The following is a 14,677-nucleotide window of genomic DNA, read 5'->3' as shown; positions in this document are numbered from 1 at the left end:
ACCCGCAACTTCATAGTTCCTAGTCGGATTCGTTAACCACTGGCGCCACGACGGGAACTCCCAGATGTTTAATTTTTAAAGAAATCGTCAAACTGTTTTCCAAAGTGGCTGTCCCATTTTAAATTCCCACTAACAATATATGAAAAGTTGTTTTCATATCCTCACCAGGATTTGATATTGTCATTAAAAAAAAATGTTTTTTAGCTGATAGAATAGGTATGTCATAAGTCATAGTAGAGTGACAGTGTTGGATCCTTAACCTGCTGCACTACCAGGGTAACTCCCCTTCTGTACTTATGTAGAACTATTCTGTAAGGGAGAGTTGTCCCTTCTTCCCCTTATTCCTTTACTCAGTTGTTGATTTTTATCAGTTTGGATATTTATTTTGTTTGTTGGTTTATAATCTAATACTGTTACTTACTTTGTTGCTCAGATTTTTCCATATTTGGTCGTTGGAAGCTCTTTTAGGTTGGTTCCTATGTCCTTTTGACACAGCTGACATACTGCCTTCTTTTTCTTTCTCTCCAGGTTCATTTTGTATTTTCTCTGTCTTGGTCCTGGAATTATCCACTTCTCTGGGGAGCTTTGGCAGTTTTTAGTCTCCATATTTAGTTCTGTTTAGTCTCTGGCAATTAGAAACTAATCTGGTTGCAAGGTGTGCACTATACTACTGGGACATTGCTATTTTAGGCCCTTTTAAGAAGCAGAGCTGGGAAATGTGTGAATGCATACTGATCAGTTTATTTACATATGACTATATTCTGAGTTTGTCTACCTGTATATATTAAAAAGCAAAACATGGGTTCATATTGATACTTCTTTTTAATTTTTATTTATTTATTTATTTTTTGTCTTTTGTCTTTTCTAGGGCCACACCCACGGCATATGGGGGTTCCCAGGCTTGAGGTCTAATCGGAGCTGTAGCTGCCGGCCTACACCACAGCCACAGCAATGCAGGATCTGAGTTGAATCTGTGACCTACACCACAGCTCACGTCAATGCGGATCTTTAACCCACTGGGCGAGGCCAGGGATCGAACCCACGTCCTCATTGTTCCTAGTCGGATTCGTTAACCACTGAGCCACAGTGGAAACTCTGGTTTTTTTTTGGTTTGTTTTTTTTTTTGATACTTCTTTTTTAATCTGTTATGATTATATAATGGCTTTCTTTCTTTAATTTGTTATTATGGTAAAATGTATTGATTAGTTTTTGAATGTTGAACCAGATTTTAATTCCTAGGATATACTCCGCTTGGTCAATACATATTATGTATATATGTATACATATATGTATATTTATATATTGCTGGATTTGATTTGTTAATATCTTGTGAAGGATTTCTGCATCTATCACTGTTACTCCACAGTTTGTTGTTTTTTTGGTAATGTTTTTGGTTTTGATATTAAGAGTAATGCTGGCTTTATAAAATGATTGAGAGCTGTTCCTTCTTTGTAGGACTTGATATTTCTTCCTTAAATATTTGGTAGAATTTGTCTTTTCATTTTCTTCGTTAGAAGAGTTTAACTATATATTCAGTTTCTTTAGTAGGTATGTAAATATTCATTCTGTTTATCTCTTCCTGAAAGTTTTGTCTTTGATAGTTTCTCTTTTTCAAGGAATTATTCCATTTTATTAAGTTGTTGAAATTATAGGCATAGAGTTGTTCATTGTAATCATTTTTTATCTTTTTCGTACCTATGAGGTCTGTGGTGATGGCCCCGCTTTCATTTCTGATTTTGGTAATATGTATCTTTTTCTTTCTTTTTTTGATCTGGCTGGCAGGAGGTTTAAGAGTTTTATTTTTTTTAAAAAAATAAACAGCTCTTGAATTCATTGAGTTGATTTTCCATTTCATTGATTTCTGTCTAGTCTTCACTACTTCCTAATTTTCTGCTTGCTTTAGAGTGGATTTGCTATTCTTTTCCTAATTTCTTTTTTGCTTTTTTTTTTTTTTGCATTTTTAGGGCCGCCCCTGCGGCATATGGAGGTTCCCAGGCTAGGGGTCTACTTGGAGCTACAGCTGCTGGCCTATACCACAGCCACACAGGATCTGAGCCGCGTCTGCAACATACACCACAGCTCATGGCAATGCTGGATCCTTAACCCACTGAGTGAGGCTAGGGATCGAACCCGACACCTCATGGTTCTTGGTCAGGTTCGTTTCCACTGCACCATAATGGGAACTCCGTTCTTTTCCTATTTTCTTAAGGTCAAAGCTCTGATGACAGATTTGATACATTCCCTCTTTTTCTTTTTTCTTTTTTTTGGCCAGATTTTCAGATAGTTTGAAAAAAATTGGTTCATTTAAAAAGTCTGGTGTTCCTGTCATGGCGCAGCCGAAACAAATCCGACTAGGAACCATGAGGTTGTGGGTTCGATTCCTGGCTTAGCTCAGTGGGTTAAGGACCCGGCATTGCCATGAGCAGTGGTGTAGGTAGCAGATGCAGCTCAGATTCCATGTGGCTGTGGCTGTGGCATAGGCTGTCAGCAACAGCTCTGATTAGACCCCTAGCCTGGGAACATCCATATGCTGCGGGTGTGGCCCTGAAAAGACAAAAGACAAAAAAAAAAAAAAAAAAGTCTGATTTAATCATTCCTGCATTTAAAAATCTTGCTATAATTCAGACAGAAGATTGAGTAGCATGAATTAATCATTAGTTGTTCAGCATATATTAATGAGGTTGAATTATTTTGTGCTCTTATGAATTTTTGGGTATTGTTTACCTGAGAACTTCAGAGCGGTAGATAATAAATTACTACATTTTTGTGAGTTTGTTTTTACGTTTCAAATTGGGCTAGCTGTCACTGAAAAAGGGAAATAAAATTATATTGGTAGTATTTAGAACTAGAATAATTTTAGTTCTTATGTCTGTTTTAAACAAATAAAAGACTTTTTTCAATCTAATTGAATCTTTTCTAGATCAAATTTTCACCAGTGGCTAAAAAATTATTTGTGGTAACTGCAGTTAGTGCTGTATCTGTAATTTTTCTGGCTCATCACTTTAAGAGAAGACGTGGAAAGAAAAAAGGAAAAATATTACCATGGGAACCAGAACACCTCATACTTGAATACACTAAAAGAACAGCATCAGACAAAGGTATGTAGAAAGAGCTTAATTAAGTCTATGAAGAAAATTTTATATGTAAATCACAATTGGAGTACAGTGATTTCAGTGTTTTAGTCTCCAAATTTTCTTTCCTTAATATTTAACTCACAAGTAATAGAGATTAATTTTAGAAAGATTAGAAATAAACATAAGCACCTAAAGAAATTAAAATCACTTGCAGTTCTACTACCCAGAAATAACTATATAATACTTTGGTGTGTATATATATATATATATCCATTTATGTTTGCATTTAAATATTGAAATATAAATTCATACCTTTTGTAATCCACTTTTAAAATAGTTAACATTATGTAAGAATTAAAAACAAAATTATGTAACAATGTGTTTCTAAGTCAGAAAGTATATCTCTATGCTGTCTTTTTTTTTTTTTTTTTTTTTGCCACACCCATGGCATATGAATGTTCCCAAGTCAGGGATGGAACCCATGCTGCAGCAGGGATTCAAGCCACTGCAGTGATAACATGGGATCCTTAACCTGCTGTGCCACAAGGGAACTCACTATGCTATCATTTTTAATATGTATTTGGTGTTAATTTAGTGTACAAATGTACTCTATTTAAGCAGTTCCCTCTTGTTTTTTTTAGGTTGTTTTTCTTGTTTTGCACATATTTATCTGATTATTTCCTAAGTATATATAAGGTTCTAGAAGTAAAGCTGCTGGCCTTTAAAGGATCTGTAGGTTGAAGTTCCCGTCGTGGCTCAGTGGGTAACGAATCCAACTAGGAACCATGGGGTTGTGGGTTTGATCCCTGGCCTTGCTCAGTGGATTAAGGATCCGGTGTTGCCATGAGCTGTGGTGTAGGTTGCAGATGCAGCTTGGATCCCACGTTGCTGTGGCTCTGGTGTGGGCTAGTGGCTACAGCTCCAATTAGACCCCTAGCCTGGAAATCTCCATATGCCTCGGAAGCGGCCCAGGAAAAGGCAAAAAGACAAATAAATAAATAAAATTAAATAACAAAAAAATAAAAAAATAAAATAACAAAAAAAAAGGATCTGTAGGTTTTGTTATGTGGTGCATGTTATCAAGTTGTATCAATAAAAATAATTTGAGAATATTGGATTTTTTGTTTTTTTGAATTTTGTGCCAGGTATAGTGGCTATTACAGCAATAATGATGCCTCTCAATTACTGAGGTTTATAGATCTTAGGTGCAGTACTACATAGTATGTATTTACTGTGTTAATTTAACCCTTATAATAATCCAATGAATTAGAACTATAATCCTATGTTATTGTTCCCACTTTATACATTAAGAAAATTGAGACATGGAAAAGTTATGTAAGTAACTGCTCAAGTTCATATAAGTAGTAAGTGCAGGACTTTTAATTGAGGAATGTCTTAACTGCTCTATTAAGGTCAACTAAGACATAGTGTCTGCTCTGGATATTAGGGTAGGTGATTAGGGGAGACGGACATATAAAAGACTAATTACAATACAGTGTAATGTGGATAAAATTTAGATGTAATCAGGAGAGAAATGCTTATATCTTGTTATAATTTGAGGCTTTTTAGTTGCAGCATGTGAAAATTCCTGGGCCAGGGATCGAACCTGAGCCACAGCTATGACCCAAGCACAGCAGTGACAATACTGGGTTCTTAACCACGCAACCAGGGAACTCTGTGGCCAGTATTTTTACACTGATTACAGTAGACCCTCAAATACCACATTGATTAATTAGATGAATGTTTTAATCTTTATTTCAGTAGCAGATTTTAGCAGTGTTAAAAACATTATGTAGGATTTCCCTACATAATGGCTCGAGTCACTGTAGTGGGGCTGGTTCATTCCCTGGCTTGGGAACTTTTGCATGCCACAGGCACAGCTTAAAAATAAAACATATCATTATTTAGGGAGATGCAGATCTTAGTAATGGCATACATGTAATAATTTGCTATGGGGAAATTGTCTTAAAATTGCCCTCTGAATGAATGTATAAAGTTTGAAATTTTACTTGAAATTTATTGGAGTTATTGATACTTTAAATGTTTATATGTTTGTTTGGTAGGTTCAAGTTGTTCCAGTAGCAGACAGAATTTGACATTATCTTTAAGTTCTGCCAAAGACAAAGGATCTCAGTCTTGTAACTATGCCAATGGAGGACTCTTCAGTAAATACTCAGGTTCTGCACAGAGTTTAGCCTCTGTAAGTAAAGAAAATATTTTATTAATTTTTTCTTTTACTTTTATTTGTATATCTATTGTTATCTATTGATTTAAAAATCATACAATTAGCTAACTCATCATATAGAAAGAACCTTAAGAAATCTGGTTGATCCTGTTTTCTTCAGGCAAGTAAAGTTGTCCTTTTGCTAAATATTCAGCCAGCTTTGTTCCAGGTTTTTTTGAATTAAGTGGTATGGTCCCTTGGGGTCCTGTGAAGATGAGGTTGGTATGGAAGTTTCAAAACTAAATATTCTACAAAAAGCTGGAAGATGCCGCCAGTCATGGTTCTAGGTCACAAAAATCACATGACGGACCTGCTTATGTAACAATGTTTGGCTTGCTGAAGCCAAATATGAAATTCCTCACTTCTCTATTTACAGCATTAATATAGTATTGATTGGCAGGTGAGGAATGAAGTTAATATTTGTTTAAATCTATTGTAGTTTTAAAATTATTTTTAAAAATAGATATGATATGCATTTCCTGCTGAATAAAGAAGAGGCAAAAAATGTACACTGAAGAATATACTACTCCTTAATCCCATCCTCAGTTTGCCCCCTCCCTCCTTCAGAGGATGAACACTGACAGTTTCTTATGTGTTTACTTCCAGGGAGAATATGCTGCTACCATCATATATATTCATTAAAAAAAATAGTTTATAGGAAGTTCCCATTGCGGCTCAGTGGATTGAGAACCCGACTAGTATCCACTGAATGTGGGTTCGATCCTTGGCCTCACTCAATGGGTTAAGGATCCAGTGTTGATGCAAGCTGTGGTGTAGGTCTCAGATTTGGCTAGGATCTGGTGTGGTTGTGGCTGTGGTGTAGGCTGGCAGCTGCAGCTCTGCTTTGATCCCTTGCTTAGGGAAACTCCATTTGCCTCAGATTCAGCCTTGGAAAGAAAAAAAGTGGGAGTTCCCACTGTTGCTCAGTGGTTAGCGAACCTGACTAGCATCCGTGAGGACTTGAGCTTGATCCTTGGCCTCTCTCAGTGGGTTAAGGATCCAGTGTTGCGTGAACTGTGGTGTAGGTCGCAGACTCCGGCTCGGATCCCACATGGCTCTGGCTCTGGTGTTGGCTGGCAGTTACAGTTCTGATTGGACCCCTAGCCTGGGAACCTCTATATGCCACAGATGCAGTCCTAAAAGACAAAAGGACCAAAAAGAGAAAAAAGTATAGTTTATAGAGCACCATAATCTGTTCTGTTACTTCTATATTTTGTTGGAATATATATGCTCCATTCTTTCTTTCTTTCTTTTTTTTTTTTTTAATGGCTTCACTCAAAGCACGTGGATCAGACCACAGCAGTGACAATACTACATCCTTAACCCACTGAACCACAAGGAAATTCCTTAGCTGCTCCATTCTTAAATGCTTAAAAATATACCAAATTTTAAAAGGCTCTTCTGTGGTAGGAACCTGGGTCCAAGGCATGCAGACTTTTAGCTCCTTTGAGAAAGTGAGCAGAATAATGAAGTACATTCTCCTTCTATCATCTGGTCTTGCTCGGTGTCAGAGAAGTACCTGTTCTGAGTTTTCTCCGCTGAACATTGAAGCTGTTCTTGACTAGGATAGAGAAAAGGAGTTTCATGATAATAGTATAAGAAGTCTTTGGAATCACTCTTTTTTTTTTTGTCCTTTTTAGGGCTGCACTTGCAGCATATGGAGGTTCCCAGGCCAGGGGTCTAATTGGAGCTGTAGCCACCAGCCTACATCACAGCCACAGCAACACCAGATCTAAGCAGCGTCTGCAACCTACACCACAGCTCATGGCAACGCTGGATCCTCAACCCACTGATCGAGGCCAGGAATAGAACTTGCAACCTCATGGTTCCTAGTCGGATTCGTTTCCGCTGCGCCATGATGGGAACGCCCCTAGAATCACTTTTCTGTATGTATCTTAGCTGACCTAGACATTCCACCGCCATGGCTGGGAACCCAAATTTCTGTCTCTTCATGAGTGCCTAAATGAAATTTATCACAACAGGAGTGGAAAAGGAGAGGATGGGTCCACAAACTTGGCAACTGGATATGAGAGATGTGGGAAGAGAAGTTAAAGATGACTTCTTGTTATCTAGTTTAAGAAATTATGGAGGTAAAAGGACTCTCAGTGAACTTGGGAGGAGGAAGAGTTCGTGTTGTGGAAAGATGTTGGGATGCCAGCAAAGAGCCAGGTGGAGTCACCAAATAGGCAGGTGGAAATGTGGGCTTAGATTTCTCAAACGAGGACAAAAGTGAAGTTCAAGATGTGGGGGGGTCATTTGCATAATGGTGGCAGAACTGATTGGCTTGGTGGACCTTGCTAGAGAAGGAAGGGTGGTAGAGGCATTTCCATTTTTGTTATTTAGCAGAGAATCAGCATTGTCCTAAGGTCTAAAAGGAAAACAAGCTGGTTACCCAGATTAAAGTAGGTGTGGGTAAAATTTGTAAGTAAATAACGAAACATAACTGCCTCATTTTGGATGGAAATGATTTATGTTCAAAATACTGTTCTACTTGTACATTTTTGGGCAAACAAGGCTTCGGAATACTTAGGTTCCTATGACTCCTAAATTTGATAGAATATAATCAGATTTATTTCTTCAGGTAGAAAGAAATTACATGGATTGTTTAACCAGGACTAGGATTTATATAAATAATTTGTAATATGAAAGATCATAAAATACTATTACAAAAGATTTTTTTTTCTGATTTAGGATTTTTTAATATTAAAAATATTTTTTGTTATTTTTTTTAACAGTTATTTCCCCCAAAATATATATTTTTTAAACAAAAGAGATTTTGAAGTAACATCTGTCCATCTTAATTTTAGGTCCAGAGTGTCAATTCTTGTCATAGCTGTGCTTGTGGCAATTCTAACTCCTGGGACAAAGCAGATGAAGATGATATTAAACTTGTTAATATCCCTGTGACCACTCCTGAGAACTTATACTTGATGGGTAAGAATAACATAATAAAGTTTTAAGATGCTGTACTCACATTTAATGTGAAACTGAAGAACAATGAATTGTTCTAAGGGAAGCAACTATAATTCTGAAATGTTCTTATATCTGTTGAATCTAGTCTATATAACATTACATGTTATATTAGTTTCCTGAGGCTGCTGTGCAAATTACTACAAACTTGGTGGCTCAAAACAACAGAAATATATTGCAGAGTTCTGGAGGCCCGAGGTCCGAAGTTGTTATCATTGGGCCGAAATCAAGATGTCATTTGGGGAGTTCCCGTCGTGGCTCAGCGGAAATGAAACTGACTAGTAACCATGAGGACACAGGTTCAATACCTGGCCTCACCCAGCGGGTTAAGGATCTGGCGTTGCCATGAGCTGTGATGTAGGTCGCATATTCAGCTTGGATCTGGCATTGCTGTGGCTGTGGCATAGGCCAGCAGCTACAGCTCTGATTCAGCCCCTAGCCTGGGAACTTCCATATGCTGTGGATGCAGCCCTAAAAAGACAAAAAAGATGTCTTTTGGGTCATGCTCCCTCTGGAGGCTTGGAGAAGAATTTTTTTTTTTCTTTTCTTTTTAGGGCTGCACCCACAGTATATGGAAGTTCCCAGGCTAGGGTCTAATCAGAAGTGTAGCTCTGCCCTACACCACAGCCACAGCAATGCCAGATCTTTAACCCACTGAGGCCAGGAATCGAAACCCACATCCTCATGGATACTAGTCGGGTTCGTTACTGCTGAGCCATGATGGGAACTCCATTGGAGAAGAATTCTTTCCTTGCCACTTCCAGTTTGTGGTGGCTTTAGGTTTGTGGTCATTCAACTCCAGTCTCTGCCTTGCTGTTTTCTGTGTATCAGATCTCCCTCTGCCCCCCCCCCCTTCTTTTTTTTTTCATTAGTTTATGTCTTATTAACCAGTATACAGTTATGTGTCTTCTGGTTTGTTGAAACAATAGGTCAGACAGGCGTTCCCGTCGTGGCTCAGTGGTTATGGAATCTGACTAGGAACCATGAGGTTTCGGGTTTGATCCCTGGCCTCGCTCAGTAGGTTAAGGATCCGGCGTTGCTGTGAGCTGTGGTGTAGGTCTCAGACGTGGCTCGGGTCCTATGTTGCTGTGGCTCTGGTGTAGGCCAGCAGCTACAGCTCTGATTTGACCCCTAGCCTGGGAATCTCCATATGCCATGGGTGCGGCCCAAGAAAAGGCAAAAAGACAAAAAAAAAAAAAAAAAAGTAGGTCAGACAATATTTGCCACAATAATGTTTGTGAAAGTGGCTGGCCATAAAAACTCCAGCACCACATTTATATGAAGGGCACTCCTGGTAGTTCCCTTCATGGCTCAGGGAAAACAATCTGACTATTATCCATGAGGACGCAGGTTCAATCCTTGGCCTCTCTCAGTGCGTTAAGAATCTGGTGTTGCTCTAAGCTGTGCTGTAGGTCACAGATGCATCTCGGATCCCATGTTGCTGTGGCTGTGGTCTTGGCCCGCAGCTGTAGCTCTGATTTAGCCCCGAGCCTGGGAACCTCCATATACTGCAAGTGTGGCCCTAAAAGACAAAACCAAAAACACAGGGTACTCCTGACAAAGACAACTGATTTTGCCGTTCTTTATACACCTCATAGTATTTCAGCTTAACCATCTGTTTCTTACGCTTGTTCTTCTTGGGAGTGGTGTAAGACTTCTCCTTTTTGTTAGCACTACCACAAAGTCTCAGTGTAAGATGAAGAGTGGACTCCTTTTGAATGTTATAGTCAAAGTACGTCCCTCTTCCAGTTGCTTGCCAGCAAAGATCAGTCTTTTTTTTTTTTTTTTTTTTTTTTTGTCTTTTTGCCCTTTCTAGGGCTGCTCCTGAGGCATATGGAGGTTCCCAGGCTAGGGGTCCAATCGGAGCTGTAGGCACCAGCTTTCGCTAGAGCCACAGCAACGTGGGATCCGAGCCGCATCTGCAACCTACACCACAGCTCACGGCAACGCCGGATCCTTAACCCACTGAGCAAGGGCAGGAATTGAACCCGCAACCTCATGGTTCCTAGTCGGATTCGTTAACCACTGCGCCACGAGGGGAACTCCCAAGATCAGTCTTTGCTGGTCAGGAGAAATTCATTCCTGGATCTTGGCCTTTACATTTTCTGTGTATCCAAGGGTTCGACCTTGACGGTGCTGGTCTTCTCCGTCAGGATCTTCACGAAAATCTGTATCTTGGCAGCGGTTCCACTGCAGAAAAAAAAACCTGCCTCTCTTTTATAAGGATGGTTGTGATTGGCTCTAGAGCTCACTAGGTAATTTAGGATAATCTCCCCATATTAAGAGTCTTAATTTAATCACATCGCAAAGTTCTTTTATGGTAACAGTTATAAATTCCAGAGACTGGGGTCTGGTATCTTTGGGTGGTCATTATCCAGTCAGTCATACTCACTTAAACTAATTTGTTAACTTTTATCTAATGAGTATATTAGAATCCACTTTAGTCTTTTATCTAGCTATCATTTGTAATCTTCCTATGTCTAGAAAAGATTTTAAATAGAAAGAGACCAGTGTTTACAACTAGACCATGAGCATGTCGAGAAAGTCTCACTAGAGCCGAGGAGGAGAACCAGAGACCTCACCCCAAATCAGATTCAAATCCTTTTTTAAATCCTTTCCTCTGTTCTTCTCTATTTCAGGCTATATTCCTTTTTAATGAAAATGCATACTAACTGAAAAAAACAATCTTTTTTCTCCCTTTTTTTTGGCTGCCCCTTGGCATATGGAGTTCCTAGGGATCAGATCCGAGCCACAGTTGTGACCTAGGTGGCAACTGCGGCAACTCCACCGTGCCAGGCCAGGGATCGAACCCAGCATTCCCAAGACCCTGCTGATCCCATCCTGTGGTACTGCAGCGGGAATGCTAAAACCAAAAAAATTTTGATGTGGCCCTGGCCAGTGAGCAGTAAGGGGATGATGAGTTGGCAGAAGGACCGTATGCCTCTGAGTGCTTTGCCACACTCTGCAGTAGTTAAAGACTACATTTGGGAGTTCCCGTCGTGGCGCAGTGGTTAATGAATCCGACTAGGAACCATGAGGTTGCGGGTTCGGTCCCTGCCCTTGCTCAGTGGGTTGATCCGGCGTTGCCGTGAGCTGTGGTGTAGGTTGCAGATGCGGCTCGGATCCCGTGTTGCTGTGGCTCTGGTGCAGGCCGGTGGCTACAGCTCCGATTAGACCCCTAGCCTGGGAACCTCCATATGCCATGGGAGCGGCCCAAGAAATAGCAACAACAACAAAAAAGACAAAAAAAAAAAAAAAAGACTACATTTGCAGTGGTCTCACAGGAGGTATTCCAGCCTGTGGGGAAAGATGTAAAAGCTCTTCTGTTATCTTTTCCAAAGACTTCTGAGAATTAAGCTCACGGTGCTTCCAGATTAACTATGCCTAGTAATCCTACATACAATTTTTGTAGGACTATTGAGAGTTAAGATTGATGATAAATAGAGCAAAACCAGAGAAGCCTCAGGGAGTCTCAGTGTCATAGAATTAGGATCGGTGGGAGCTCTTGTTTCAATTCCCACCTATTGTTACTGTTTCCTTTATAGTATTGTTGACATAAAAAAACATATTGGGAGTTCCCGTCGTGGCGCAGTGGTTAACGAATCCGGAACCATGAGGAACCATGAGGTTGCGGTTTGATCCTTGGCCTTGCTCAGTGGGTTAAGGATCCGGCGTTGCCCTGAGCTGACGAGGTTGCAGACGAGGCTTGGATCCCGAGTTGCTGTGGCTCTGGTGTAGGCTGGCAGCTACAGCTCCGATTAGACCCCTAGCCTGGGAACCTCCATGTGCCATGGGAGCGGCCCAAGAAATGGCAAAAAGACCAAAAAAAAAAAAAAAAAAAATTGGTAACATTTGAATTCTTGTTACACAGTGGCAGATAAGTGAGTGTATAAGCCATGTTCTGCTGTGAGGTAAGACACAGTATATCCTGAGAGGCAACTTTATTATCTTTGGACAGCTCTGCTGCTAGAGAATTCTTTCTTATATTTAGTCAAAACAATTAGGTGGATACAGAGTGGATGAAGTGAGAAAAGGATGAAGGATTTAGAATTAAATAGCTAGGGAAAAGGAAATCTTTTAAGTGTGTACATTTTTTAGAAGGAAGATTCAGGCAATGATTCTTCGCTACAGAAAATTAAGCAAGAAGGAAAGGCCTCCATTTCATTTAAAGAACATCTTATTTCTTTAGAGTTGTAGGTTCTCCAGATAATTGAAGAGATGATTTTATTTATTTATTTATTTATTTATTTATTTATTTATTTTTGTCTTTTTGCCTTTTCTTGGGCTGCTCCCGCGGCATATGGAGGTTCCCAGGCTAGGGGTCGAATCGGAGCTGTAGCCACCGGCCTACGCCAGTGCCACAGCAACGCAGGATCCGAGCCATGTCTGCGACCTACACCACAGCTCATGGCAATGCCGGATCGTTAACCCACTGAGCAAGGGCAGGGACCGAACCCTCAACCTCATGGTTCCTAGTCGGATTCGTTAACCACTGTGCCACGACGGGAACTCCTGAAGAGATGATTTTTGAGGACAAGTTTTCTCTAAATATCATACCTTAATGTCTTAAGAATGACTTGGTCAGAATCTTAAGCAGCTTTTAAAGATCTTTTACTTTTCCATGTCTAGAAAAGTTGAGATTTTGAAATACTTTGGTTTTGTTCGAAGTACATAATTATTTTTGTAAGCCTTTTTCTTAACTTGGAGAAATATTTACCTGTATTCCCATAGAAGCAGTGATAAGAAATTCCTGCTTGGACTGTAAACACTTTATGGGTTCTTATATGTTTTTAAACCTGGCCCAGCACTTTATCCATCCAATTTTAGTATGTGTGCTGTCAAAGTGAGCACAACACCAGCAAGTTGGTGTCATGGTGGTTTAAGATACTGTTTTGGTGGAGAAAAAGATGGAAGACTTTTTTCTAGACTTCCACGCTTTCTTCTTAGCTTTACTCTCTCCTTCTGAGAACCCCTTATAAACCTGATAGTTTTGTAGTTTCTTATCAACCAGTTTCTATTTGCCCATCAGTTTTCTTTTTAAATTGGTTTTTGTTTGTTTGTTTTTGACCTGTGCTAGCAGCATTATAGAAGTTCCCAGACCAGGGATTGAACCCACGCCACAGCAGTGGCAACATCGAGTCCTTAACTGCTAGGCCACTAGAGAACCCTGATTAGAGTGATATTTTGCAATAGTCATGTGATAAAAATTAGCCATTATAATTGGGACTTTTGATGATACTGTTTTAGAAAAATTTCACATACCATAAACATTTAAGTTACTTTTTTTGGCTCTTTTTTAGGGCCGTAGGTGTGGCATATAGACATTCCCTGGTTAGGGGTTGAATCGGAGCTACCTCTGCTAGCCACAGGCATAGTATTGTGGGATCTGAGCCTCGTCTTCAGCCTACACCACAGCCCTCAGCAACAGGGCTTGGGGTTGAATCGGAGCTGCAGTTGGCAGCCTATACCCCACAGTCACAGCAATGCGGCCTACACCACAGCTCATGGCAACACTGGATCCTTGACCCACTGAGTGAGACCAGGGGCAAAACCTGCATTCTCATGGATACTAGTCAGATTGATTTCTGCTGTGCCACAATGGGAACTCCCAAGTTACATTTTTCTAAAAAGGGAAAACATATTGGTCATTTCTCTTATTGTTGGCTGACTAGAACTGTAGACCAGGAATACATTGGGAATTAAGATTCTACCCTGAAATGATGTGACAATAAAATTATTAGTGCCCAAATCATAGTCACACTGTGCTATTGGTGTTAACTGTATGGTGTTAACTTCAGACCCAAGGTGATTTTTCTCCTGGCATTGATTTCACTTATTTAAAATTCTTCTGTTCTTAATCTCTAGGTATGGAATTGTTTGAAGAGGCATTGCGTCGATGGGAACAAGCTCTAACCTTTCGAAATAGACAGGCTGAAGATGAAGCCTATAGTTCTATTAAGTTGGGTGCAGGAGATGCCATTGCTGAAGAAAGTGTAGATGTGAGTGTGATTTATTTGGGAATGATCTTCATAATATGGGAAGAATTTAATTTTTTTTTTTCTTTTGTCTTTTGTCTTTTTAGGGCCACACCCACAGCATATGGAGGTTCCCAAGCTAGGGGTCAAATCAGAGTTGCAGTTGCTGGCCTATGCACAGCCACAGCAATGCCAGATCTGAGCCACGTCTGTGATCACACCACAGTCATGGAAACCCTGGATCCTTAACCCACTGATCGAGGTCAGGGATCGAACCCGCATCCTTATGGATGCTAGTCAGGTTTGTTAACTACTGAGCCACGACAGGAACTCCTGAACTATTTTTTAATGTTGATTCAGTGTACTTGATTTCTTTGGCATTTGTTTTGTTTTTTATTTTAATTTTGTGGCTGTACCTGCCTGGAAATTCCCTA

At 39.9% G+C, this 14,677-nt stretch overlaps 1 protein-coding gene across 4 annotated transcripts in view; it reads left to right on the top strand.

The window, feature by feature from the left end:
- MIGA1 (mitoguardin 1) overlaps nucleotides 1-14,677 on the top strand; it is an 89,159-nt gene that overhangs the window by 16,368 nt on the left and 58,114 nt on the right. For all 4 annotated transcript variants that reach the window (XM_021096450.1, XM_003356422.4, XM_021096448.1 and 1 more), the window contains 4 exons: nucleotides 2,921-3,098; nucleotides 5,138-5,274; nucleotides 8,106-8,232; nucleotides 14,134-14,267. In XM_021096450.1, the coding sequence (XP_020952109.1) occupies nucleotides 2,921-3,098; nucleotides 5,138-5,274; nucleotides 8,106-8,232; nucleotides 14,134-14,267 (576 nt within the window). The remainder of the gene's footprint in view (nucleotides 1-2,920; nucleotides 3,099-5,137; nucleotides 5,275-8,105; nucleotides 8,233-14,133; nucleotides 14,268-14,677) is intronic.

Source organism: Sus scrofa, chromosome 6, assembly GCF_000003025.6.
Source record: "Sus scrofa isolate TJ Tabasco breed Duroc chromosome 6, Sscrofa11.1, whole genome shotgun sequence".
Lineage (NCBI taxonomy): Eukaryota > Metazoa > Chordata > Mammalia > Artiodactyla > Suidae > Sus > Sus scrofa.
Note: the sequence above shows the minus strand (reverse complement) of the source record. Positions and strands in the feature narration are given on the sequence as shown.